Raw genomic sequence first — 26,333 nt, 5'->3', positions numbered from 1 at the left:
AATGCAGATTGTACAGATGGAGCCCACCACTCCAATGCGCCTTTGACTCTGCCCTGGAACCAAGAGAAGCCCTTCTGGCTCTGCCCCTCTGGTTCCTTTTCCAGGCCAGAGTGGAATCGACCAATGAAGTAGAATGGCTGCTCCAGGATGAACAAGAAATGCCAAGGTAGCTCATCAAGTTAAAAAACCGGTACAGCCATACTGGTCTGGGCAAACTCCATAAAGTACCCTTCATTAAGACCAGCCAAACTGCCTTAAACCACTGCTAGCTTTTCAAGCTCAACAGACCTCTTCAAGCTAGATAGACCTATTTAAGTGGCCCGTCAGGCAAGATTTACCTGGAGCAGGCAGCTTGGAGCAGACCCTCCCCGACAGCTAGCTCAGTATTTCTAAAGGGAACCAGCAGGATTCTTTAGTGTGTGTGGGAAGCAGGCCTATTCCAAGCCTGTTCAGATAGAGATGGTTCTAGCAATCAGGATCATATATGCAGGAGGCAATCCATGCCACGGCAAGTCGCCACGCCCCAGGGCTTCTCACAGCAGCACTGCCCCTATTGCAGCATTCTCTGCCCAGGGAGGTCTATCAAGAGCAATCCAGGCTTACAGGACCCTCAAGGAAGGGATGCACGCATGCACGCGCACACACACACACACACACACACTTATTGGGCTGTTGCTCTCAGCACTGCCACTGAAGATCATAGAATAGAATCGTAAGAGCTGGAAGGGGCCATAACAGACCTTCTAGTCCAACCCCCTGCCCAATGCAGGATGAGCCTAAAGCATCTCTGACAAGTATTCATCCAGCCTCTTCTTGAAAACTGCCAGTGAAGGGGAGCTCACCACCTCCCTAGGCAGCTGATTCCAGCTTTGAACTACTCTGACCGTGGAAAAGTTTTTCCTAATATCCAGCCGGTATCTTTGTGCATGTAATTTAAGCCCATTGCTTCGCGTCCTACCCTCTGCTGCCAACTAGAACAGCTCTTTGCCCTCCTCCAAATGACAGCCTTTCAAATATTTAAAGAGAGCAATCATGTCCCCCCTCAACCTCCTCCAAACTAAACATTCCCAAGGCCCTCAGCCTTTCCTCATAGGGCTCAGTCTCCAGACCCCTGATCATTCTTGTCGCTCTCTTCTGCACCCTCTCGAATTTGTCCACATCCTTTTTGAAGTGAGGCCTCCAGAACTGCACACAATACTCCAGGTGTGGCCTGACCAAGGCAGTATAGAGAGGGGCTATGACCTCCTGCGATTTCGACGCTATGGCCCCTTTGATACAACCCAGGGCTGAATTAGCCTTTTTTGCCACCACATCACACTGACTGCTCATATTCAGTTTACAGTCCACTCTTACCCCAAGATCCCTTTCACATATACTACTGCCCAGAAGATGGGCAAGCAAACCCTCCCCCTCCCCCTGCCTCACACACACACACACACACACACACACACACACACACACGACTGCTCCATTGAGCTCTACTGCACAGGAGTCTTTCCCAGTCACAAACTCAGGTTTTCACATGCGCCTCTCCAAGTGAAGGAAGCCATCCACAGGGTGTCCTTTAATAACAATTTTATTTCAAGCCCCTGTGGCGTGGCCTTAGGGCTGTGTAGAAAAAAACAAAAACTGAGTCATTGGCAGGCAGGTGATTGTAAATGGCGGAGTGTGTGGTGGAGGGACACGAAGCGGCAGCAAGAGGTCGGTTACACAACTGAAGGACAAGGCAGCGTACAGCAGGCATGCCCCCCTGCTCTTGTGCGGGCGGGAAAGCCGAGGCAGTGGCTCCAGCTGTACCGTATTGTCTCAGGACCAGGGAACGCACCCTGTCTGTCTGGCGGCGGCACCACCTCCCAAAGGCACTTGGGCGAGGCGAGGCGAGGGGCAAGCACCTACGAAAGGTGGAGGAGGCCCCCCTCACTTCTCCTGCATCTTCTCAAGGATGGGGACAATCATATCGAACTTGGGGCGCTTCGCTGGATCCTCATTCATGCAGATCTTCATCAGCTTGCAAATGTGGGGGGAGATCCCGGGTGGGATGGTGGGTCGCAAGCCCTCCAGGGCAACCTGGATGGGAAGACACAAGCAGGAAATGGAGCGCTCAACAGCCCCCCCCCTCCGAGCCAGGCGGCAGCCCCACACCTGCGTGCCCTCACCTTCATGCCGATCTCCATGTTGGAGAGGTCAGCAAACGGCACCTCCCGCGTCACCAGTTCCCAGAGCAACACTGCAAAGCTCCACATGTCTGCTGAGCGGCGGTTGATCTCCTCTGCCTTCTTCTGTAGAGCTGGGGGGCGAGACGAGATAGACACAGCAGAAGATTGAGAGAACAGGCCCAGCTCTCTGCATGCTGAAGGCCCCTGGGTTTGATTCCTGGCATCTTTGGTTAAATGGCATAACTGCCTGCCAGGACTCGACTAACCAGACTGAGCCCCCACTAAGAGACAGAACTGCAAGAGGCAAAAGAAAAGTCATGTGACCCGCTCCCTCCCAAGCCCGTTGTCACTCACCCTCTGGTGCTACCCATGCAGGGGCATACATCCTGCCGGGGCACTGGAAAGAAAACTTGACATCTGCCATGCTGATTCGGGCAGTCATGTCCTCGTCAATCTGTCGGAGAGAAGACAGGATACAGTTGAGCTCCCAGAAGCCCCCACCCACCCCCATTCCTAGAGCACGCCCACTCACCATGATGCTGCGGCTGTTCAGATAGTGGCGCGGGATGAGTGGCTCCAGCGTGTGCAGGAATGCCATGCCACGCGCAATGTCCAAGGCAAACTTCACTGCTTGGCACTGGTCCACCACAAAATCTACCACGAGAGAACAGGAGTCGGGGGGGGGCAGCCCACCAGTAGCCGCTACAGGCGCCTTGGCATGTTTTTCTTACAGTGTGTGTGGAACAAACCCCTTGAGAATCTGACCCAGTACCAAGTGGTATGTTCCAGGGCCTGACCCCCCCCCAACATGCTTGGAGTTGGTCTGGCCTGTGGTCTGAACAGGCACGGTGGCCACTCAAAAGGGGTGCAGCAGCCATCCCCTAATCTCCTCCTTCCCTGCCCTCGCTTGGCAAAGCCTCCTCACCCCATCCCGTCCCTGCTTTTTCTTCCAGGCCTCCAGAAGCCTGGAGAGAAAGCGGAACGTGGTGCCTGCTGAAGAGGGGAACAAATGAGTCGCGCTGTAATCCTGCCAGGAAGAACGGGGCCCCAGATTAAGGCCTGCCAAGACAATTGCAAGAGACGCCTCCCCTTTTCTGGAACGCAAGGCAGCTGACCTAACTACTTCCACGGTTCGCTGGCTACCTCCCAGAAGAAAGCTGTGTTTCCAAGTCCCACGAAAACACCTGAAAAGACGCGAAGAGGCTAGCAGCACCCAAGTAGATACAAGTGACTCTTGCTTCCTTGGCAGTGTGTAAAAGGGGACTCGGCCACTGATCACCTGCAAGGGTTCGAGCCACCTCAAGCAACCAGCTGGCAGGGCGAGAGACCAGCCATGACTCCAAAGACCAACCGAAAGACAAGAGTGGCTGTAGCGGAAGAGTTGTGCCTTTCCAACTGGCCCAGGGCTAAAGAAACGTTACAGGGAAGGGGTGTGGTTATCTCCAGGTGGCATCTGCCTGAGAAAGACGGCAATATAATAAAAATAGTAACAACAGTGTCCTTATATAACGCCACGCTGGACAGATTAACGCCACACTCAGAATGCTGAACAAGTCAATGTTGTGACTGTTCCCACAATCCAGCTGGGGCTGAGAGGAGTGGCTCACCCAAGACCACCTACAGAATTCATGGGGAACAGTGGGAATTGAACCAGCAGAGTGCTGATTTGCAGCCCGACCACTGAACTACTATGCTACAGCAAGAGCTTAGGCAGGCTCAGGGAGTGGGGTGCGGAAAGCAACAACGGGACAGAAACAAAGTGCAAGGCAAGTAGGAGAAACGTCAGCTAGTTGTGCCTGGGTGAAATGCAGGAGGACAGGCAATAAGAATGCGAAGGGAGAAGAATTGGGGCTGCCCATCAACAGCTAGTGCGATGCCCACTCGCTCTCTACCTCCCACGGTTCATCTACTTCATAACTCCAGAAGCAACTCGGACAAGCTCTACGATGAGGACTGTTCAGAAAAAAAACTTTAAAACCAGTAGAAGTTCTTCGTTTTGAGAAATGGCTGGCAGAAGGGCAGATGTAGCGCAGTGGGAGAGAACAGAAATCAAGTGGAGAGAGCATGTGGAAGAAGCCCACGATCTCCAATAGCAGCAGCTGCTGGAAAAGTGATTTCTCTTCCCAAGACCCTGGACAGTCACCAGCAATCAACAGAGTGGGAGGGAGTGGCTGACTACCCAGAATGCAATTTCATTTGTACAGGGGGAGGGGGGGGCTTTCCAGTATCCAAAGTAGAAAAGAACAGCAAAGAGCACAGATGAAATCGTCCAAAATATCAACAGCTGCACTGCACAGAAAGAGGCACCGGCAACTGCGCTCAGAGCTACGTTTCCACCTGAGGGGAAAACAACCCATAGCATTTATGGGGCAGGATGGGGTCCAGGCACCCTGTTTCCCTCTCCAACAACAACGGCGAGACTCACTTGTGCCTTCGTGAAGCACGTTGTACAAGGAGCCATAGGGCATCCAGTGGGTGATGACGATGGGGTGGGGCGCAGGAGGGGCCTGGCAGGCACCCAGAACTGGCAGCACATTGGGGTGCGAGAAGATCCTGTGCCAAGCAGAAAAGGGCACAAGTGAAGGAAGTTCACAACTGCCTGCCCGGCAACCGCCCCCCCCCCCGCTAGACGCGCAACACTCCCTCGCGCCCATCACCTCAGCTTGGGGTACTCCTCGTTGAAATCCCGGCTCTTGCGCGTCGTCCAGTCCCGTATCTTCAGGACCTTGACCACGATGTCGTTGCCTTGCCAGCGCCCCTTCCACAGCTGCGGGGAAACCAGGCGGTCACAGTGGGAAGGGCGGAAAGGCTGGCCTGTGGGCATCTGCATGCAGAGTGGCCCTTGGGGACGAGGGGTGGGGAATCCTCCACCGTAAGCCCCACTCCCACCTACGGTGGGGAGAAAGGTCAGCACCTCTCCTGATTGGTTCTCGTTGAGCTTGTGGCCCAGACTCAGCTGCCGAAAGTCGATCCCAGCCAGCTTGTTTAAAGTCCCGTTGCCTAGAAGAAACACAGACATCAGTTCTTGAAATTCACTGCAGGAAGAGCGACCTGAGCCAAACCCCCACTGCAGGAAGAGCCCTCCCAGCCAGTGACGCCTCCCATCTCCCCCCCACCCACCCCCCGCCTTGAAGAATGAAATCTCTTACGGGGGCGTGTTCGCGTTGTGCCCTTCCAAAAGGTGTCTTTGTAGGGAATGCGAGTCAGACTCTGGCCCAACTTTTCCGCTCGTTCTGTGGAAAGAGACCAATCAGCACCCAGGAAAGAGGCGAGGGGACAGAGGAATTGGCAGGAACCAGACAGAGGAAGACAGCCTGATGCGTCCTCTCGACCACACGCTCCCTCGGACCCCGTCTCCACGAGACACGAGCACCTCGCCAGGCGCTTCCTCATACAAGGCAAAATGGCAGGGCCACAGGAAACTGGCGCGGGCTATGCCAGAAGAGAGGCGGTGGCAGGGGTGACGCCACACACACGCAGCCTGGCCTCGATGGAGACGCCAGCCGTCTTTTGAGGCAGGAGGCACCAGCCGTCTTTCGAGCTGAGCCGCAGCGTGTGCCCCGCAGGGCCAGACAACTCACCTCTCAGCAAGTCCCGCAGGGGCGCCTTTGCTTTGTCCAAGGGTGTTTCCACATATTTGTTGCAGATGCTGACAAGACCCCCGCTGCTCACCAGGTCCTGGCAGGGGAGCAGGCGAAAACAGGGAGGGTCACGTGACAGCCCCCACCCCCCCACTCCACCTTGCAGGGCACCACGCCTGCCTTCCTTTAGCATGCCTGCAGTGCCACACCGCACAACTTGCCATTGTACGTTTCAAAGCAGCCCCAAACACCACATGAGCCTCCCCCGCCCCCCGGAGAGTTCTCACCTCAGCCACCTGCTCCTGGCCCCAAAAGCAGGCGTAGTGCAGGGGCGTGTTTCCATGTTCATTCACGGCATTGATGTCCGCTTTAAACTGGATGAGCTGGGAAGAAGAGAGAGGCTAACCGAGCACACGAAAGAGCCCGGAAAAGAAGCACAGCCCCATTTCCTCCCTCCTCCAGTGCGGGGTACTCGAGGGCGTGTGGGGTGTGTGGAGCAAGGGAGACCTTGCCTGACGCAGCCTTCTGCCCCAAGAGGAGGCAGGCCCTGAGGACCCCCCCCCCCGCACCTCCCAGGAGCCTACCTTCTGCACAATGTCACGGTGGCCGTGGCTGGCAGCCAGGTGCAGGGGGGTGTCATCGCCACGGTTCATGACATTGATGCGCGCCCCACGCATGACCAGCATGTCCACCACGCTGGAGCGGCCCTCCCGGCAGGCCCAGTGCAGCGGGCTGAAGCCGTGGTCATCTCTGCAGGGAGAGCACTCTGCTCAGCCAAGAGGGGGGGGGGGAGGAGCGAGGAGGCAGCCCTTCATTTCTGAGCCAGAGAGCCCCGCAGGGTGGGCAGGCGGGGCTGGCTCCTCTACTCACCGGGAAAGCAGGCGTGGGGAAGGGGGGCTCCTGGCCCTCGGTGCGGCGGCGGCGCCAGCAGCGGAAGACAAAGGCCAGGGATTCCCCCGCCCCTCCTCGGCTGCCAAGAACCGCGCGGCCAGCCGGCCCTTAAAAGGACATCTCCTCCTGCAGCCGGACGCGGGAGCCCCCGAGGCCGCGATCCGGCATCTCCACCCCGGGGCAGCCAGCCCGGGGGGCGGGCAGCAGAGGGCGGCCCGGGCGGGTCACTCCGGCGCCTCCTCCACGGGCACGTTCGGGCCCGGTGCCCCCGCCCCGTCAATGGGCCTCCGGCAGGACCAGCGCCCGCCCCAGCCTCCCCCGACGTCGCACTGGCGAAGCTCCCGCGCAGGGCGCGGCTCGGCCCCGGGTTCGAATCCCGCGGGGCGTCGCCGTCCCAGCAGGAGCGCTGCCCTCAGGGCCAGGCCGGGTGCTGTTGGGGCGGCGGCCCGGAGGCGCCCGCCCGGCGCGGAAGCTCACCCCTGGTTGAGGTCGTTCTCAGTGTTGTCCAGCCAGAGGCGCACGGCCACGGCGTTGCCCTCCCGGCACTGCGTGAAGATGTCGTCCATCGGGGCGGCGGAGGGAGGGAGGGAGGGGCGGCGGGGCTGCTCCTGCGGGCGGGAGGAAGGGAGGGAGGAGGAGCGGGAGGGAGGGGCTGCGGCCACCGGCGGCTCCGGCGACCCCCCCCCCCGCCCGCCCGAGCGGGCGGCGCGCCTTACCTGCCTGCCCGGGGCGCTGCCTGCCTGCCTGCCTGCGCCGCCTGTGCTGCTTGCCTAGCCGAGGGCGAGCGGGGCGCGGCCGGGCAGGCGGGAGCGGCGCCCCTGGCGGCCGGAGGCGGCGCTGCCGGCGGGTCCTCCGGGGGCAGGGGGCGCTGTGGGCGGGTGCGGGGCGTGACGCCATCGGCCGGCGCCGGCTGAAGCCGCTGCCAGGAGCCGGGCAAGCAGGGAGGCGAGCCGGGCATGTTCGAGGAGGGCGCGTGGAGCGATGCCGAAGGGCTCCCCGGGCCGGCCCCCGCCCGGCCCCCGCCGCGCCTCTCGGCCGCCAGCCCCCGCCGGCTCCGGGCCACCCTGCGGCGCCTGCAGGCCCTCGGGGACGCCGCCGCCCCGGAGCTGGAGCCGGACCCCGCTGCAGAGAGCCCCGACGGGCGGCGCCGGCCCCGGCCCCGGCCCAACCCGCCCGCGGCTCCGAAGAGGAGGAAGGCGGGCGCCGGGCAGGAGGGCTGCGGGCGGGAGCTCTCGGAGGCCGGCGCGGCGGCCTCCCCCGTCCCCCCCGGCGAAGGCGCAGCGGCCGGCGAGCAGCCCCTGAGCAGAAGGCAGTGGCGGAACCGGCAGAAGAACCGGCGGCGGCAGAAGAACAAGTTCAAGAGCGGGGCCGCCCCGCAGCCGCCCCGCAGCCCGTCTCCGCCCCAGCCGCCCACTGGCCGGGCAGCCTCCCTGCGGCTGCGGCTGGAGGAGCGGCTGGAGGCGGCCCGCTTCCGCTACCTCAACCAGCAGCTGTACAGCCGCCCCAGCCGGGAGGCCGCCCGCCTCTTCCAGGAGGACCCCGCGGCCTTCGCCGTCTATCACCGGGGCTTCGCCCGGCAGGTGGCGCGCTGGCCCGAGAAGCCCGTGCAGCGCTTCGTGCGCTACCTCCGCCACCGGTAAGGCGGCCAGCCGGCGCCTGCCCGAGGTGACGCTGGGACCGCCCCGCGCGGAACCCCCCCTCCCGGGGCAAGTGGGGGGGCGCGCGGCCTGGATCCCGCGCCGGCTACAGCTGCCCTCCCTTCTCCTTGGCAGGCCGGCTTCCCTGGTGGTGGCGGACTTCGGCTGTGGCGACTGCGCGCTGGCCCGCAGCATTCGCAATCCTGTGCACTGCTTCGACGTGGTGGCCCTGGACCCACGCGTCACCGTCTGCGACATGGCCCAGGTATGCCGGAGCAGGCCAGGGTGCTCTGTGGGCCCGCCGGCCCTTGGTGGACGGGGCCCTGCTGCACCGGCTGACTCCCATGCCCGGGCCTTGTGGGGTCTGCACTTGCCGGGCGGCGGGCACAGGCTTCCCTCATCCCCCTGCCCACCCCCACCGGCGAGTGCTGTAAGGCCGGCTGCGCGCACCGCTTGGGGCTTTAGCGCATCCCCCCTCCCCACTCTATGTGGCTTCTGGCGCCTCTTGCTGCAGGTGCCCCTGGACGCGGCATCGGTGGACGTGGCCGTATTCTGCTTGGCACTCATGGGGACTAACCTGTGCGAGATCTTGGAAGAGGCCAACCGGGTGCTGCGAGTTGGGTAAGTGGGATGAAAACAGCCACTGGGGCAAGACCGTGGGCTGGCTCTGGAGGTGACAGACAGACCAGTGCGCAGGAGTCATAAGGGGAGCAGCAGGTGGCCAAAAACCGGGTGCTGCCTCTTTGGCCATTAAGTCAAGGAGGCTTGCTGGGCAACAAAGAGCTTTTAATTTTTAATTGACAAAAGTTGTCGCTAAAGTTAATGAGGAAAGGTTAGATTTTTCTCTTACTCTTAGATTGCATTGCTGTACTTGGAACCAAACGTCTCAAAAGTTAAGCCATGCCTTTAGGTTACTAACCCACTGACTGCAAATTTGCTCTTGCTTATCAATGGGGATCATCCAGTCCACCAGAGCTTTAGTACGTTCATTTTCTGATCTGAGGTTTGCAACCCACTGAGGCCCCTCCCAAGGTTGGGGCGCAGAGGGACCTGCCCTTCCTCCCCCCTCCCCCTGCATCTGGCCTTTGGGCTCCTTGGAGGCCTGTGCCCGTGCAGGGGGAGCCTCCGGGGCTCAGGGCAGGCTGCTGGCTGTGCTGACCGGGTGCGCTCTGCTCGGCTTCCCCTAGGGGCACCTTGCTGGTGGCGGAGGTGGCCAGCCGCTTCGTGGACCTGCGTGCCTTCCTAGGGGCACTGGCCCGGCTGGGCTTCCAGCTGGTCTCCAAGGTGAGTGGGGGGGGGGCTTGCCTTTTCCCCCTGGGGCCAGGCGGGGCGCGTGTGCCTGCCCGGCTAAACGCCCCGCGGCCTCCGGCCTCTTCCTCTCTGCAGGACACGTCCGGCTCCTACTTCTACACGCTGGAGCTGCGCAAGGCGGGCCCTCCCCGGACAGGCGGCGCTGGGACCGGGAAGACGCCGGCCGGCTTGGCGCTGCTGCCCTGCCTCTACAAGCGGCGTTGAGGGGGCGGGGCCGGGGCGGGGCCAATAAAGCGTCTGCACTCCACTGCCGCTTCGGCGTCGTCGTTTGCGCGAGGGCTGCTGGGGGCTGTAGTGCGGGGCGCGCGTTCGTGCGCAGGCGCAGTCGGCCAGCCTGGCCGAGAGGGCGGCGATGGCGACGTCGGCCTCGGCGGGCGGCCCGGGACTCGGGGCGGCGGCGGCCCAGCTCGACATCAACCGGGCCGGCGCGGCGGAGCTGGAGCGGGGCTTGGTGGGCATCGGCCGCCGCCGGGCGCGGGGCATCGTACGCAAGAGGGAGGTGAGGCGGGGCGCGGCGGGAGGGGACCCAGGCGTCCGGGGGAAGGCGAGGCTGGACGGCGCTTGCCCTGCCCTGCCCTGCCCTGCCCTGACGCGGCTGCCTGGCCCGGCCCGGCCCGGCCCGGCCGGGCCTCTCCCTCCCTCCCGTCCCAGGAGCTGAAGGGCTTCGCCTCGCTGGAGGACCTGCTGCGCGTCAAGGGCATCACCGCCCGCACCCTGGAGCTCAACCGCCCGCGCCTGGCCTGCTGCGCCCCGACGGCGCCCGCCCAGGTAGGCAGGCAGGCAGGCGGCAGGGCGAGGGCGGCCGGCGGGCGGGCGAGGGCTCCCGGCGCCCCCGGGCTGGGCTCGGCTCTCCTGCGGGGCTTCTTGGCTTCTTGCAGGGGCGGCCGGCGCAGCAGCGCCCGCGGGCGGGCGAGGTCCCCGGGCGAGGGGCCCGGGCGGGCGGCGGCTCGAGCGCCTCGCGGGGGGCGGCGGCGGAGTCCGAGGCCGAGCCCAGTGCCAGCAGCGAGGAGGAGGAGGAGGAGGACGGGGCCGCGGGCGCCGGCGGGGATCTCTACTTCTACTACACGGTGGACGAGCGCTGGATCGACTACCTGGAGCGCACCGAGGGGGGCGGCCTGGTGCGCCATGCCCGGCCCAAGGTAGGCGTGCCGGCCCCTGGGGCGCCCCTTGGCCCTCTGATGCGGGCGGAGGTTGGGGCTGCCCGCCTCTGCTGGCGCCGCTGGCTGGAGCGCCTGACCCGGGCGCCAGGACAGCCGCTGGGCTGGTCTTCACCTTTCCCTGCTTTGGGCAAGGGAGGGGGCTACTGGGCAGGGGGGCTTCGAACCTGCATCTCCAGCTCCAGCCGCACTCTCTTCCCGGCTCTCGAGTTCAGAGTCACTAGGAGTGGCCCATCTAAGCAGTGGCGATGGTGGTGGTAGGGGGGTGGATTCTGGCCACGGACGCCTCCGCCGTCAGTCACCACCTGCCTTTCTGTTCCTGTCTGCCCTATGCAGGCTACTCCGGAAGCAGGCAGGTGCTGTAACTTTTGAAAGCTTCTTTTCGAGAAGCCAAGCAGTGCCGTATGATTAGGCTCGTGGTTCGGCGAGGGGAGGGGAGGGGAGGAGAGGCTGCCTGGGGCGGTTTCTGCAGAGGGCGTCTTTTTCTTTCGCGCAAATACACGCATGTGCTGCTGTAACGATGCTGATTCTAAGCTGAGTTCCCAGATCGAGGAGTTGCATAGAAAGACTCTGCAATGGTTGATTTCTGCTTGACGCTCGGGGAGTCCTGGGAAGTGAACAAGGACCGTGGCGGAGGCCCATAATGCAAAGAGGGCAGGTGTACCGGTGGGAAGGCCTCCCCCACGCGCCCCGGCTTTTTGTTGGGCCCGGAGGACTCGTTAACCCCATGCGCCTCCTTCATTGCAGATGAAGCGGAAGTCTGAAAGCGGTCTGGACGGCAGAGCTCAGTCTCCTGGAAAGAAGCTATGCAAGGGTCCGGAGCGCGGCAGGTGAGGGACCCAGTTACGAGCTAGGGATCAGCCTGGTGTTTTGGAGCAGCTGCAGTGCTGGGGGAGGGGCTGCAGCTGCTGCCGCTGCTTCCAAGAGCCTGTTACCTGCCTTGCTTTCCTCCTTTAGGGTGCTAGGCCCGTGTGTTGCAAGCCCTACGGCGACCTTTGGTGACCTGCGGAATGCCAAGGCAGGTCAGGCCCGCTGCCGACATGTCCCCCCCATGACCCCACCCCCTGAGCTCCAGGACTGGCTGCGTACTTTCCAGGTGAGGAGTCAGCAGAGGCAGAGAATGCAATGGTGGGGGGGACTGGTGCACTCCATGAACCCTTTTGAACGTGCAGTTCCACACGCAGGGGCTTTCGGTGAGTCCGGCAGCCACTGTCAGGAGCAGCAGCGCTTTCTGGGGGTGGGGGGTGGCGCCTCCCTCCCGCTCTGGCGTCCCGTGGAGACCCCAGCTGTGCTCAGCTCTGTGCTGCCCTTCCTGAGGTACAACAAAATAGAGCAACACGGTAATGTAATTGTCACAACAGAGAATCTCCCGTGTGGTATTACGTCTTCACAATTGTTTTAATAAAGGATATATTAATTGAGTACTGTTTCACAAATTTGGAAGTAATTGACAAATGAAAAAGTAAAAAATGGAAGTAATTGACAAATCAAAGAGGGATATGGAAGGTTAACTATGATGAATCTTTGACATCTGTGCTCTTTGAGAAAGAAGCTTGGAAACGGACCTTACAAGGATCTGGACCGTCCGTTAGAGAATGCAGTCACAGAACCAACTACGTGTACCTATGATTATAGGTCTTTTTGATCTGTGACATTCACAGTGTCTGGAATTACCCTTATACTGTACCTGTATTGTACCTGTATGCAAGGCAAATCGAGTTCTATATGAGAAATAGTGTCATAGGATGCCAAAAGCAATTGCACTTTAATAACATCCATGATAGCACTTTGAGCACGGGACACTTTAATGAATTGTTTTTAGAACGCATAAGATGCCTGTATAATTGAGGTCTAGGGAGGTTGCAATATATGGTGTAGTATATGGTTGTGTCAAGAGAAACAAAAGAATATACAAATTGTTTATTACATCCCTTACTCTGTATAAACAAATTTGTGAAACAGTACTCAATTAATATATCCTTTATTAAAACAATTGTGAAGACATAATACCACACGGGAGATTCTCTGTTGTGCCCTTCCTGAGGTGGCAAAGACAGCCTTTGCAGAGAGGGTTGATCCTTCGCGGCAGCAGATCTCGCTGTTCTCGCTCTCGGGTTCGCTGCTGTTCTCAGAGCTGGCTGTGAGTCGGATGTGTCCTTTGGAGGTCTGATCCTGTGCTTCTCTCTGCAGCGCTGGAGCGGTCCTGAGAAGTTACTGGCCCTCGATGAGCTCATTGACCGTTGCGAGCCCCCCCAGATCAAACACATGATGCAGGTGATCGAGCCCCAGTTCCAGCGCGACTTCATCTCACTTTTGCCCAAAGAGGTGAGTGACATGTTGGGCTGGTCTGGCCCGGAATTCCTCCTGCTAGTCCATAGTTGGCACCTAGAGCCCTTGGATCATTCCAGCAGGGTGGGCCTCAGGATTGCCTTTCTGCTCTGCCTGAGAAGAGCCCTGCTGGAGCCCACCTGTGGCCCCCTGGAGTCCTGCTTCCTGTTTCCCAGGGCAGCCAAGCAGCTGGACTTCAGGAGCAGCCGCTGCTTGCTGGCCCTGCTTTCGGAGGTTGGCTGGCTCTGCGCTGGGAGGGGGGGGGCGGCAGGGGGGGTTCAGTGCAGCCTTGGGTTGCCAAGGATCCAAGTACGGTGAACATAAGAACATAAGAGAAGCCGTGTTGGATCCGGCCAGTGGCCCCTCCAGTCCAACACTCTGTGTCACCCAGTGGCCAAAACCCCCCAGGTGTCCTCAGGAGGTCTGCCAGTGGGGAAGCCCTCTCACTGATTCCACACACCCCCCCCAAGGCCAAGAATACAGAGCCTCACTGCCCAAGACAGAGAGTTCCATCTGCACCTTGTGGCTCATAGCCGGGGATGGACCTCCGCTCCATCTGTTTCTCCAGTCCCCTCTTGAAGCTGTCTGTGCTTGAAGCTGCCACCACCTCCTGAGGCAGTGAGTTCCATGTGTTAATCACCCTTTGGGCGAAGAAGTGCTTCCTTTTATCCGTTCTAATCCCACTGCTCACCAATTGCATTGAGTGCCCACGAGTTCTTGTATTGTGAGAAAGGGAGACAAATACTTGTTTGTCTACCTTCTCTATCCCATGGATAATCTTGTAAACCTCTATCATGTCACCCCTCAGTCATCATTTCTCCAAGAGAGCAGTTTATGTCCAACTAGCACTTGTTGGAGCACCCAGTTCAGATTCTTGCTCTGCGGTGAGGCGTTCTGGACTGTTGGGTGTCTCCCCGCCTGATCTTACTGCACAAGACTATTGTCATTAAGCAAGGAGATGGGGGAGCATACTTCGGGGCCCGTAGCGCTTTAAAGACCACTGGTCTTTAAGTTGCGACTGGACCAGAATCTTGCTCTTCTGTTACAGACCAGCGTCGCTGCCCACCAGAAACTGTTCTCATAGGGGAGAGGGAAGAACCTTGCTGGGAGGTGGGAGATGGCTAGAAACAGGGGTAGCTGGCTCCGGGCCTTTCCACTCTCCCCGCCTGTTGAAGGAGTGGTCTCTTTGCGCCTTGCTGGACAGAGTCCCCCAGCCAGAGGCACGGTGCTTCCAGCCTCTGGGGTGCTCCTCCTGGCTGAGCCTTTGGGGTGTGGGAGAGAGTGAAACCAGAGGTGTCTCCTGGAGTGCTACTGTGTGGCTTAATCTCTTGGCAGCTGGCTCTCTACGTGCTCTCTTTCCTGGAGCCCCGTGATCTGCTTCGTGCTGCCCAGACGTGCCGCTACTGGCGCATTTTGGCAGAGGACAACCTGCTGTGGCGGGAGAAGTGCCGTGACGTAGGTGAGTTCTTGCCCAGCTTCTGTCCAGGTTCCCTTCTCCCTCTCCCTCCTTTCTGTCTCATGGCTTCTTGGGTTCTTGCAGGCATTGAAGAGCCATTGAGTCTGCGCAAGCGTCGATTACTCAGTCCAGGTTTCATGTACAGCCCCTGGAAACTGGCCTTTCTCAGGCAGCACCGGATTGACATGAACTGGCGCAGCGGGGATGCCCGGCCTCCCAAGGTAAAGCACGTATGGCCTCAGGTCCTGAGGGTAGTCGCGTTGCTCTCCCTGTACAGCATTTGGCTGAAAACATGCGGTCTCAAAGCATTTCTCTGCTCACTCCTGCTCACTCATCTTCCTCTGAACGCCTGACCGTCAGGCCTCCTCATTCTCAGATTGAGTAGGAATAGCCAACGGCAAGCCCAGATTGGGCTGGGCCGCATCGTTCTCCGCCCTCGCCCCCATGGTGTGCCTGAGCTGCTTTCTCCTGTCGGTCCCTGTGTCCCTCAGCAGCAGCAGCAGCAGCAGGGCTCAGTGAGAGTTGGCTCCGGGTGGACCTTCCGTCACAAGGGTTCAGAAGGCAAGACAGCCCAAGGCCGGCGTGCGCCGTTCAGGCCAGAAGCCCGGGGGGGCGGGGGGGGGCACAGCTTTCAGCGGTGCTGGCTCTTCAAGCCTGGCCCAGTTCCCGATAGGACCCCTCTCGCTGGACCTTGGCTGCAATCTCTGGCCGAATCCTGTAGCCAGCCAACCAGCCAGCCAGCCAGTAAGGGTGAGGAGGGATTGGTTGTGTTCTGGTGGGCAGTGGCCCATGGGGGGGTGGGGCGGGCGGGAGTTCTTGGGCAGGGAGGTGGTGGTCCCTCTTAAGTTAACAGCCCACAAAATTCCCACCACGCATTAGCCTTGCAGGGGCGTTGTAAGGTGCCATTTTAAGTTCCCTATCCCATGAAAACGTGAAATATATTCATTTGCATGTTCACAGAGCCTAGCGGACAAGGTAATCCAGACTGCAGGGCCGTGGTGCGAGTGCTCTTTCTCATAACTTTCCCTCAGCCGCCGCCACTGAGCACCAAAAAGGGTGCAGTGGGTGGGGGTTTATATGGGGTATCCGGACCTTCCGTGTGCTCTCTAGGCTGATTCCCATGAGGTGGCAGAACCATCCCATGTGCCTCCAGCACCAGTCGGCAGATTCATAAGTTCCAGTCCATTGCAGCCATCAGCAGGGGGAGGTACGTGGTGGGCCCTGCGTCCACCTTCGTTGCACATCTGCAGGTGCGAGTGGCTGAAAAATCACGAACGTACAGATTCAGCTGATGAACGTTTCTGTTTGCTGCTGAGAACCAGCAGTCTTGCAACAAAGGCCTGTGGCTGAATTCCGCATCTTCCGCTGAACTACTTCTCACGGGCGCCGCGTGTACCCACAAATCATCCATCAAGCAATTGTTGATAAGTGAAACTTGCACGGAGATGATGATTCTTGTTCATGATCAGGCTAGATGGACAAAATATTTGTTCTTTTTAAATGGCTTTGTAGATCCTCTTAAAGGGAACATCCTGGCTGGCACCGTGAGACCCTGGCCAAAAAAACGGGCATAATGAAGGTGCTTGGTGGAGATGTTGGGGGGGGGCAGCATTCACGCCCTGCCTGGAGTGCTGCTGGTGGGCTCTGTGTTGCAGCAGAAGAGGGGGGGGGGGTTGTTGCTGGTTTGAAGGGCGAGGCGGGTGCCCCGTGCCCCGTTGCTCCTCTTTGAGAGCCTCTCAGGGCAATCCTTAGAAGAGCTGCTCCAGTCTAAGCCCACCATGGGCTTACACTGGAGTAACTGTTCTTAGGACCGCATTGTCTGTCTTTGAAGAGGCGGTTGTCTGGGACCCCCTAGGATGAGTCGGCCCGGAATTCAGGGTCCCCTTCTCGGGGGCTGAATACGTGCTGCCCTTTATTACCAGGCGTGGATTCTTTTTCCACTGTGGCAGTGAGATGGGTTCAATTTTTGGAAAAGTTGTGTACTAATTGTTTTAAAAATTAGCGTCCTTACAAAACGCAGCAAAGCCCAGGCCCAGACAAGGGCTGGTTGTTGTGGGGACGTCAGGTCCTCGGGTGAATTGAGTCTGAGCGGCATTAAGGGCGCTGGCTCTTGTTCCCTACAGAAACGGCTCAAATGGTGACACAGCCCAGAAAGGTGGCACTCAGCACCGCCTCCGCTCCTACATGCCGCATTTCGTGACATCCAGGCCTTGTGCCACAAGGTCCCTCTGAATCTCTGCTGCGTTCCAATAACCTTTTGAGGAAGCCAGCAGCCCTGTCAGGGAGCTTGTCAGCGTGGCATTCTGTTGTAGTTGTAATTTCATGGGTCAGGTACTGCACTAGACACTCTGGTTGCAAGAAAGTCTGGCTCCAGTCCCCTTTCGGGGGGGGGGGGGGGCGGGGTGCTGGGCTTGCCTGTCACATCCTCTGCAGCATCTGGGTCGGGGGGGAGGGGCCATGCCTGGTTATTTGCCTTCTGTCTGGCCAGGTCCTGAAGGGGCACGATGATCACGTCATCACCTGCCTGCAGTTCTGTGGCAATCGCATCGTCAGCGGCTCCGATGACAACACGCTCAAGGTCTGGTCAGCTGTCACAGGGGAGGTGAGTCTTGGCCCGGCCTCATGTCCTCCCCCCCGTGGAACTTGCCGTTCCCTTCTCCTCTGAGCAGTTCCTCTCCCCTCCCCTCCCCTCCTCCAGTGTGTGCAGACTCTCGTGGGACACACCGGCGGGGTCTGGTCGTCTCAGATGAGGGACAACATCGTGATCAGTGGCTCCACCGACCGGACCTTGAAGGTGTGGAATGCGGACACCGGGGAGTGTGTCCACACCCTCTATGGACACACGTCCACTGTGCGCTGCATGCACCTGCACGGCACCAGGTATGTGACCAGGGAGGGCTGGGGGGAGAAGGTGCCTTTGGGTGACACGGTGGAGTAGCCCCTCCTCATCCCTTCCCTTCCCTTCCCTTCCAGGGTAGTGAGTGGATCGCGGGATGCCACCCTCCGCTTGTGGGACATTGAGACGGGCCAGTGCCTGCACGTGCTCATGGGCCACGTGGCTGCCGTGCGCTGTGTCCAGTACGATGGGCATAAGGTGGTGAGCGGCGCCTACGACTACACAGTGAAGGTCTGGGACCCGGAGACAGAGAGCTGCATCCATACCTTGCAAGGCCACACCAATCGCGTCTACTCCCTGCAGGTGAGGGGGGCTGCGCCCTTCCTGTTGGTGCAGCTCAGCTGCAGCCGCCGCCGTGCTGAATCCTCCCCTCCCCCCCCCTTCTGTTCTCCAGTTTGATGGAATCCACATCGTCAGCGGCTCTCTGGACACTTCCATTCGGGTGTGGGATGCAGAGAGCGGCAACTGCCTGCACACGCTGATGGGGCACCAGTCCCTCACAAGCGGCATGGAGCTACGGGACAATATCTTGGTCTCCGGCAATGCGGATTCTACTGTGAAAATCTGGGACATCAAGACAGGCCAGTGCCTGCAGACGCTGCAAGGTGGGCGTGCCAATCAAACAGCTCCCCTGGAAGTGTTAGCTGGCTGGGCATTCTTTCCATACGAGCAGAAAGGGCTGGGGGTGGGTGGCCGGAGGGCTGTGCCGTTGCTGCTTCCCTTCCTGGTTTCTCTGGCACTAGGGCCAGGGGAAGGCCTTGGAGAGCTGCTGGCCAAGGACTGGGGGGGGGGGCATTTCAGGAAACTAAACAGCCAGGGCAGAATCCCATTATGTAACTGAGACCCCCTGAGTGCTATGCTGGGCGGCCTGGGCTCTCCTCAGCCTACCGCAGCCTGCAGCGGGCCCTGGTGCTTCCTCAGCCATTTCCAGCCCAGGGTCTGCAAGGGACTGGATGCTGCAGCTCCCAGGTAATGGGGGGCTTGCTTTCCTTTTGGTAGGTCCCAGTAAGCACCAGAGCGCAGTGACCTGCCTGCAGTTCAGTTCAAAGTTTGTGGTGACCAGCTCAGATGACGGCACAGTCAAGCTGTGGGACCTGAAGACGGGGGAGTTTGTGCGCAACTTGGTGGCCCTGGAGAGTGGAGGCAGTGGGGGGGTTGTCTGGCGCATTCGGGCCTCCAACACCAAGCTGGTGTGTGCGGTGGGAAGCCGCAACGGGACAGAGGAGACGAAGCTGCTGGTGCTGGATTTTGACGTGGCTCTGAAATGAGGCAGCAGGGGGGCTGCTTCGGGGGAGGGGCTCCTGCAGGACAGGGGCGGGGGGGGAGGTGCTGCCGGGCTGAGCACCTTATTTATACGCAAGGAGAGGTTTGGGGCGGAGGGGCAGGCGGAACAGAGAGGCACGCCGACCTGCTTTTGTACACACACGAATATAGCCTTTTATTTCTGTACTTGTGTGTGTTGGCTGGGGACGGGGGGGGAGGGCGGAGGCCCCTGAGCAGGCGGCAGCGGCAGCGGCGGCAGGGCCCCCCTCCTGGGCGCCGTGTGCAGAAGGCTGGCACGGCGCGTCACCTCGTGCACCCCGATGTGTTCCTTTGGACGGGGTGCTCTTCCTGGGGAGCCACGTGCACACAGCTGACAGCATAGACTCGTCGCTGGAGGAAGGGCTCTGGGCCCGGCTTGCAAGGCAGGCTGAGGTGCATGATGGCCTGTTGGCTGCTGAGGGGCACCGGGACATTTGGCGCCCCCAGGAACACCGGGCACCGGTACGTGGGCTCGCAGGAGGGGGCGTTCCACGGCTTGAAGGTGGCTTGGACCCAGACGGTCGGCAGCTGGCAGGGCTGATCCACGGGCGTCTCCTGGAGCTGGCTGCTGTGGGTGTCCCAGAAGGCGTGGTGCAGCTCCAAGCCACTCAGGTAGAGCCCCTTGTCAGGACCAGTGCTGGGGGGTAGCACTGTGGGCAGAACCTGGGAAAGCCCAGAGCGGTGGCTCAGTCAGCAGTCCGGTCTGGCCCCTCCTGCCCCTCCCCAGGCCAGGCCAGGCCTACCTGCTGCTCCAAGGAGTAGCGCTCCATCTCTTGCTTCTCCGTGCGGGCTGTCTCTTGCAGCAGGGCCAGGAAGAGGCGCTGAGGGTGGTGGAAGGCTGCCAGCTGGTAGGTCACCCCTCCCTGGGCCCTGAGGTAGTGGCAGAGCAGCTTGCAGCGGCACCGGAGTGTCTCTAGCCAGGCCTGGGGGGGCTGGGGGCCGGTTGGTGTGTGTTGCAGCCACTGGCGGGGGACTCTGCCTTGCTGCAGCTCCTGCAGGACAGCAGCGCAGCGAGGGGAAGAGCAGGGGGGGCCCTGCAGGTGCTCCTGTCCGCACTGCAGGTCCCTCTGCACTTGCTGTAGCAGGGCGAGGAAGCTGCCCCCCTCCTCCAGCAGGAAGCGTTGCAGGGGGCGGGGCTTGGGGCGGGGCTGCCCCTTGGGAGGGTGTCCTCGCGCCCCCACCTCCCAGCCGCACTTCTGCAGTTTCCCCACCAGCTCTTGCAGCAGCTCCAGCCCCTGCCCCACCAGCTCCTCTATGGCTGCCTTCTGGCTGCTCGGGGAGCGTCGTGGCTGCCACAGCCCCTGGGTGGTTTGCAGGGCAGCAAGCATGGCTTGGCTGCGGCTGGCCAGCAGTTCCTTCTGCAGACTGTTGCATAAGCCCACCCAGGCGGGCTCCATGGGGCTTGGCAGCTGTGCAATGCATGCCTGGATGGCAGCCGCTGCCTCTTCCTCGGACAGCTCTGAAGGGAAGAGAGGGGGAAAGGTGTTGAGCCCCACCCCTGCTGATCTCCCACGGAAGTCAGGGAAGGGGTGCTGCTTGTCACCTGGCTTCAGACAGCCTCGGAGTGCGGCCAAGAGGTCTGGGAAGCCCGGGCTGGGCGACTCCTGGGAATCGGCGGCCAAGCACTGGTGGATCAGGCTCCTGATGGCTTCGGCGTCTCCCTGGTCCAGGATGTGACCCCCATAAGGGATGTTCCCTGTAGAAGTCCACAAGGCAAACGAGGGAGGGGTCAGCTCGCCTGAACTGCATTAGCCAGTGATGCAGGATTCCCGCCCCTTCCCCCCGCCCCCCCCCCCCGAGTCTTTTTCTGCACCTGCCAGTTCCTGCAGTGCTTCTGCTTCTGTGGGGCCATCCTTCAAGCAGCTGAGCCTGTCCTGGGCTTTGAAGCCTTCCCAGAGTTCCAGTTGGCTCCTGCTTGCGTGGCACAAAAGAGGAGGTGCCAGGGTCGAGCCTCTCCCTTCCCCTCTGGTGAGGCTCAACGGGAGCAGGCCCCACCCCCCAGGCCCTTGACAGACCCACTGGTGCTCGTCTTCCGCTGGATCAGGCATGGCAAGTGTTGCCGGCAGGCTCGGGGAGGGGGGGGGGGGTCTTCACCATTTCAGAACCTAACCTGCCCAGCCAGTGGTGGTGGGGTGTGTGTGTGGTGGGGGGGGGATTGGGCTGCAGGCAAGGGGGCCAAGCCCAACGCACCCACCCACCCACCCCCGTGGCCCAGATGCCCTGTGTGTAGATGGCATGAATGCTTGGACCCTGGAGAAGGCCCCTTCCTGACACACGGGCAAGAGTGTGAATTCCTATTCTGCTCCTCCTGCCCAAGGGTCCGTGAAGCTAAGGGGCTGGTGGTGTTGAACAGGAAGCGCCTGGAGCCATTTTGAGCTTGAACTCTGCATGAAAGTGCGGCCGGGGGGGGGGGGGCCTCCAGACCCTGGCCTGTGGCATCCTGCTCAGGGACAGGAATTCTGGGGGTTGCCAAAGACAGGCTGGTGGCCTTGCCTGACCATCTGCACTTCCAGCCAGCCAAAGAGGGGAGGGGGCTTTGGCACTTCTGTGGGTCCCAGAGAAGGAGCCTCTCAAGTCCTCTGCTAAGCAAGGGCCTCCCGGGGGTGGGGGCTGGGGCAGGGCTGTGCTCACCACAGGTAGGAGGCAGCCTGAGTCCACTGGCCGTAGGCCTGCCGGTACAGCAGAGCTGCATACAGGGCCAGTAGGGCCAGCCGCTGGTCCGTGTCAAGGCCTTGCACTTGCCCCTGCAGCAGCTGATGGGCATGCCCCAGAATACCCTTCAGCTCCAGGGGCATTTCGCAGAACAGGATCACGCCACTGCGACGCACAGGACCTGCGGCAAAGAGCAGCTCAGACCCCAGAACCAAGCCGGGAGAAGTACCTCTGCTGGCTGGCTAGTGGGGGGGGGGCAGGGGCAGGGGGCTGTACAAGTTTGGCAGCTTCCATGAGCAATTCTCCATCTTCAGAAAAGGGGGGGTATGTGAATCCTGGAACAGAGGGGAAGAGGCTCAGTGGGTCCCACAGGCAGCTACACGTGGCCCCTGGCTGCTCCCCGCTTGCTGTTTCCCACGGGGGGAGGGGAGGGGGGCAGGGCTCGGCTCTCATCTGGGGGCAAAAGCAGGGGGTTTGCCCTGTCGGTGCCCGTACCCCGGCTGATGTTAGTTCCCTGCTGGCCAGGAACCTGGGAGGGGCCACCGCTGTTCCCGGGAAAAGCCATACCTGGCAGAGAGGCTGGGGCGTCAGCGGCTGTGATGAGCCAGAGGCGGAACTTGGTGTGTATCTCTAACGTTCGCCCTTCGGGATCCCCTGCCAGACAAAGGAGGGGGGGGTGAAGGTAAGAACGGGGGACTCGAAGGCTCCCCCGGCCAGCCATCTGCGTGCTGTGCTGTCCCTGGGCACCTCTGGAAGCCCACCCTTCGGGTTGAATGGCAACTGCCCCACAAAGCAAAGTTGGTTTTGTTCTGCACACTGACAAGTAACCAGCCTTGCAAGAATGCACTTGGCAAATGATTTTATTTGGTTCATGGAGCCTTTGGCCTTGTTAGCTAAGCAATGCCTAGTGCTCCAGTTAGCTCCGTTTTAAGTCAAACACTCTCCAGGCCAGAATCTCTCTTGCAGCATAATGAAATATGAACAGCTGGCCCTCAGATCCTCTTCCAGCAGTTCAAACAGGCAATACATAACTCTTGTTACACAAGAAATCAAAGTGTAGAGACACATGCAGATTTTGCAAGTATCTCCAGAGAAAGCACATGAAATTAAACATCGGAACGTGGTGGGATTACGTAATAGTTTACCAATGCTTTAATAAGACAGCAAACCAGGTTTTCAATGGCTGAGTAGAAGAGGATGTGAAGTGGGCAGCCAGCACACGCAAGGCCTCGCTGGACCGCCTGCCAAGAGAATCCCAGCGGGTTAGGGTTAGGCCGTTTCTAGAGAGCTGGGAACAGACGCGCATTTTGACATCTGCTTGGCTTTGAAGTAATTGGAAACTAAAGCAAGTAATTTCGAGTGGATACTAGCATGAGTTCTTGGCTCCCCCTTCATAGTACCTCCTTAACAAAAAGTCGTAATAGAATTCTATTGTTGCTTTAAGTATGTGCTCCTGTGTGCTAACTGTGCTTTAAGTATGACCCTACTGGGTAGGTCTGTGTTGTCTAATGTCAGTCCTAGAATTGCTGATGTTCTGTTTCTATTCTATTCTATTGAACAAGGTCCTAGATCTGTTATATCTTCATCTGGTTTAACAAACTGCCTTGGCAAGAAAACCCTTGGCTACTACTTATATTCCCACACAGCAGATGAATTTACATGGGTTGTGAAACTTCATGAGACTGCACAGGTTAATAAGAAGGCAGGTGGTTTGTACCAGAAGTGCATCTCACGTGGATTGAGTGATTTCTCCCCTTGCACCAACGCTGCAAGGTTTTGGAGTGGGCTGGCCTCGGTGCTACCCAGCTCCCCCTCGCTCTGTCCAAGTGCCACTAGTGGCCTGACAGCTGAGAGTGAACAAATCAAACATGAACCCTGAGGAGGCAAAGGTGGTGCTGCTTGGAAAAGCTGAGGTCTTGAAGGACATGGTGCTGCCCGCTCTCCATGGTATTTATTATTTATTTTATTACACTTCTAGACCGCCCTCCCCATCAGACAGGCTCAGGGCGGTGTAACAACATACGACCTCTACATAAAAATTAAAAACAACAAAATAAAACATTCCATATACAATTAAAATTGGCAGATATAGATATTAAAATACAGCGTTTTAGGCGCAGGGCTTGGCTCTTGCGTCATGCCCTGCGTCACACTTATGAGCTCCTGCACGGGTGGTGGACGGTCTTCAGTGGTATGGCCGGCGAGAGGACAGCCTAACCCCTACCAAATGCCTGGCGGAACATCTCCGTCTTGCAGGCCCAGTGGAAAGATAAATCCTGCCGAGCCCTATTTCTTCAGACAGAGTTCCACAGGTCAGAGCCAGGACTGAAAAGGCCCTGGCTCTGGTAGAGGCCAGGCAGACCTCCCTAGGGCCAGAGACCATCAGCAAGTGCTTACTGGCTGATCGAAGCGACCTCCGCGGAACATATGGAGAGAGGTGGTCCCGAAGGTATGCTGGGCCCAGTCCGCATAGGGCTTTATAGGTCAGCACCAGAACCTTGAACCGGACCCGGTACTCAACCGGTAACCAGTGCAGCTGACGGAGGATAGGTGTTATATGTGCCGTGATTGGAGCTCTGGCAACCACCCATGCAGCTGCATTCTGAACCAGCTGCGGTTTCCAGATCAAGCCCAGGGGAAGCCCTGCATAGAGTGAGTTACAGTAGTATAATCTGGAGGTGACCATTGCCTGGATCACCGTCTAAGGTCATGGGTCGATAAGTAAGGGACAAGTTGTCGAGCCTATCTTAGATAGAAAAATGAGGATCGAACAACCGCTGCGACCTGTGCCTCCATGGACAGGGAAGCATGCAAGAGCACCCCCAGGCTCCTCACTCTCGACACTGGCATAAGTGGCGCTCCATCGAGAGTGGGGAGCCGGAGTCCCGTACCCATGGACCCAAGACCCACATGCAGGACCTCCGTCTTCAAGGGATTCAGTCTCATCCAACTCTGCTTCAACCATCCGGTCACAGCTCTGAAGGCACGTTCCAGGACATCTGGGGCAGAGTCAGGCCAGCCGTCCATCATCAAATACAATTGGGTGTCATCTGCATATTGATGGCACCCAAGTCCGAAACTCCGTACCAGCTGGGTGAGGGGACGCATATATACATTAAATAGCAGGGAGGAGAGTATTGCCCCTTGAGGGACACCGCACACCAACAGGTGGCAGGATGATACTTGGTAACTCATTTATAAGCCTATGGATTACACTAGATTCAACATTATTTATATTCTGCCTTTCTCACTGAAATTCAGCAGATTACACAGTGTGAGGTTAATACAGTCAATATCATGGGCATTTCCATAAATAATGCCGTGTGTGTGTGTTATGTGCTGTCAAGTTGTTTCCGACCTATGGCGACCTCCAAAACGTTACATCTCTAACAGACCTACTCAGATCCTGCAAACTGGAGGACGTGCTTTTATTGAGTCAAGCCACTTCGTTTTAGGTCTTCCTCTTTTCCTGCTGCCTTCCACTTTTCCTAGCATTGACTTTTCCAGAGAATCTTGTCTTCTCATGATGGGACCAAAGTACGATAGCCTCAATTTTATCCTTTTAGCTACTAGGGAGCATTCAGGCTTGATTTGATCTAGTACCCACTTATTTGTCTTTTTCCACCATCCGTGGTATCTGCAGAACTCTCCTCCAGCACCCCATTTCAAATGAATCCATTTTCTTCCTGTCAGCTTTCTTTACCGTCCAGCTTTCACATCCATACATGGCAATGGGGAATACCATAGTTTGGATTATCTTGATCTTGGTTCCCAGAGAGACATCTTTATCTTTGAGGATCTTCTCTGGTTCCCTCACAGCTGCTCTTCCAAGTCTCAATCTTCTTCTGATTTCCTCATTGCCGTCTCCCTGTTGGTTGATGATTGAGCCAAGGAAGAGAAAATCTTGGACAACTTCAATTTCCTCATTGTCACCTTTAAAATTGTGTAGTTCCTCGGTAGTCATTACTTTTGTCTTCTTGATGTTCAGTTGTAATCCTGCTTCGGCGCTTTCCCCTTTAACCTTCATCAGTAGTCGTTTCAAGTCTCCACTATTTTCTGCTAGTAATGTGGTGTGATCTGCATATCTCAAATTGTTAGTGTTCCTCCCACCAATTTCCACTCCTCCTCCTTCTAGATCTAATCCAGCTTTCCTTATGATACACTAGTGGCCAAAATTGTGGAAACCTTTTGGAAAAAGTGCATTTTTGAGGTTTGATGGCTCATAACACCACTTTTTTTTGGAGTAATACCATAAAATTATATATCAATGGAAAGATAATTTAATCAAGAATGTAATGCAACAAAGTTTGTTCAATTATCTGTATTCTATCAAATGTTATAGCCAAATAACCAGGAAAAGGAAGCACAACTTGCTAAGTAGCTTTCCTTCATTTAGTGAACTTGTAAAACGTAATAGAATTAAAGAAAAGGCACAAAGAGTTGACTGGTCACCCAGAAAGTGATGTAAAATAGTACTATTAAGTGAACAAGGCTACAGTTATGAAGAAATTAGAAGAAAAATTGGTGGAAACTTAACCAAAAGTGGCATTTCTAAACTTTTGAAGAGGTATAAGGCAACTCAGTCACTACAAAACCAGACTGGTAAAGGCAGGAAAAGGTGCACACAAGCAAGGGATGATAGAGGAATTGAGAGACTGAGCCTAGGTGACAGAAGAAAATCATCAGGGTGTATACAGAACAAAATGGCGCAATTCAATGTGAAGTTGAGTGCAAGGACTGTTCGGCGCAGACTGGAGGAATTTGGTCTTAATGCTAGAATTCCACCCAAAAAACCATTATCTCTCAAACAAAGGTTGAAAAGATTAAACTGGGCTAAAACTCAGTTTAATCTGGACAGCGGAACAATGGGACAGTGTTGTTTGGAGTGATGAGACCAAAATCTCCCTGTTTGGTAGTGATGGCATAAAATACATGAGAAGATTTGCATCCTGATTGCATTACACCT

The 26,333-nt window shown here is 58.3% G+C and overlaps 4 protein-coding genes across 4 annotated transcripts in view; 2 read left to right on the top strand and 2 right to left on the bottom strand.

The window, feature by feature from the left end:
* Nucleotides 1–1,558: 1,558 nt before the first annotated feature.
* On the bottom strand, nt 1,559–7,418 carry ILK (integrin linked kinase). Its single transcript, XM_054973273.1, has 13 exons — nt 7,345–7,418; nt 7,106–7,236; nt 6,322–6,487; nt 6,025–6,120; nt 5,738–5,834; nt 5,306–5,389; nt 5,071–5,156; nt 4,814–4,923; nt 4,582–4,709; nt 2,689–2,810; nt 2,511–2,610; nt 2,157–2,287; nt 1,559–2,067 (listed from the first exon to the last, which is right to left on the bottom strand). The coding sequence occupies exons 2-13, from the start codon at nt 7,192–7,194 to the stop codon at nt 1,918–1,920; spliced, it is 1,359 nt and encodes a 452-aa protein (XP_054829248.1). The 5' UTR covers nt 7,195–7,236; nt 7,345–7,418; the 3' UTR covers nt 1,559–1,917.
* Nucleotides 7,419–7,481: 63 nt separating this feature from the next.
* Nucleotides 7,482–9,798, top strand: RRP8 (ribosomal RNA processing 8). Its single transcript, XM_054973274.1, has 5 exons — nt 7,482–8,264; nt 8,401–8,530; nt 8,780–8,886; nt 9,453–9,549; nt 9,652–9,798. Exons 1-5 carry the CDS (start codon nt 7,585–7,587, stop codon nt 9,778–9,780), a joined length of 1,143 nt encoding a protein of 380 aa, XP_054829249.1. The 5' UTR covers nt 7,482–7,584; the 3' UTR covers nt 9,781–9,798.
* A 21-nt stretch (nt 9,799–9,819) lies between these two features.
* On the top strand, nt 9,820–18,711 carry LOC129325549 (F-box/WD repeat-containing protein 7-like). Its single transcript, XM_054973272.1, has 13 exons — nt 9,820–10,075; nt 10,228–10,344; nt 10,455–10,715; nt 11,481–11,563; nt 11,691–11,829; nt 12,924–13,058; nt 14,397–14,520; nt 14,602–14,738; nt 17,006–17,119; nt 17,216–17,397; nt 17,491–17,716; nt 17,808–18,018; nt 18,413–18,711. Exons 1-13 carry the CDS (start codon nt 9,929–9,931, stop codon nt 18,679–18,681), a joined length of 2,145 nt encoding a protein of 714 aa, XP_054829247.1. The 5' UTR covers nt 9,820–9,928; the 3' UTR covers nt 18,682–18,711.
* A 268-nt stretch (nt 18,712–18,979) lies between these two features.
* DNHD1 (dynein heavy chain domain 1) overlaps nt 18,980–26,333 on the bottom strand; it is an 86,534-nt gene continuing 79,180 nt past the window's right edge. The window contains exons 38-43 of the mRNA XM_054974593.1: nt 21,935–22,021; nt 21,347–21,548; nt 20,529–20,626; nt 20,259–20,411; nt 19,459–20,174; nt 18,980–19,378 (exon numbers count right to left, since the gene is read on the bottom strand). Of these exons, the coding sequence (XP_054830568.1) occupies nt 18,980–19,378; nt 19,459–20,174; nt 20,259–20,411; nt 20,529–20,626; nt 21,347–21,548; nt 21,935–22,021 (1,655 nt within the window). The remainder of the gene's footprint in view (nt 19,379–19,458; nt 20,175–20,258; nt 20,412–20,528; nt 20,627–21,346; nt 21,549–21,934; nt 22,022–26,333) is intronic.

The sequence above is a fragment of the Eublepharis macularius genome, chromosome 3, assembly GCF_028583425.1.
Source record: "Eublepharis macularius isolate TG4126 chromosome 3, MPM_Emac_v1.0, whole genome shotgun sequence".
In the NCBI taxonomy this organism is placed as follows: Eukaryota; Metazoa; Chordata; class Lepidosauria; order Squamata; family Eublepharidae; genus Eublepharis; species Eublepharis macularius.
The sequence above is the reverse complement of the archived record's forward strand: the minus strand, read 5'-3'. Positions and strand labels throughout refer to the sequence as shown.

Bases quoted from the DNA above. Each gene is read 5' to 3' on its own strand.
- ILK (XM_054973273.1), bottom strand. From the start codon at position 7,194: ATGGACGACATCTTCACGCAGTGCCGGGAGGGCAACGCCGTGGCCGTG. The intron at 4,924-5,070 runs GTGCTGACCTTT...GTTTCCCCGCAG, and splicing joins ACGAGAACCAATCAGGAGAG to CTGTGGAAGGGGCGCTGGCA. The intron at 4,710-4,813 runs GTGATGGGCGCG...TGCTTGGCACAG, and splicing joins GAGGAGTACCCCAAGCTGAG to GATCTTCTCGCACCCCAATG.
- RRP8 (XM_054973274.1), top strand. From the start codon at position 7,585: ATGTTCGAGGAGGGCGCGTGGAGCGATGCCGAAGGGCTCCCCGGGCCG. The intron at 8,265-8,400 runs GTAAGGCGGCCA...TCTCCTTGGCAG, and splicing joins GTGCGCTACCTCCGCCACCG to GCCGGCTTCCCTGGTGGTGG. The intron at 8,531-8,779 runs GTATGCCGGAGC...CTCTTGCTGCAG, and splicing joins CCGTCTGCGACATGGCCCAG to GTGCCCCTGGACGCGGCATC.
- LOC129325549 (XM_054973272.1), top strand. From the start codon at position 9,929: ATGGCGACGTCGGCCTCGGCGGGCGGCCCGGGACTCGGGGCGGCGGCG. The intron at 11,830-12,923 runs GTGAGGAGTCAG...TTCTCTCTGCAG, and splicing joins ACTGGCTGCGTACTTTCCAG to CGCTGGAGCGGTCCTGAGAA. The intron at 17,398-17,490 runs GTATGTGACCAG...CTTCCCTTCCAG, and splicing joins ATGCACCTGCACGGCACCAG to GGTAGTGAGTGGATCGCGGG.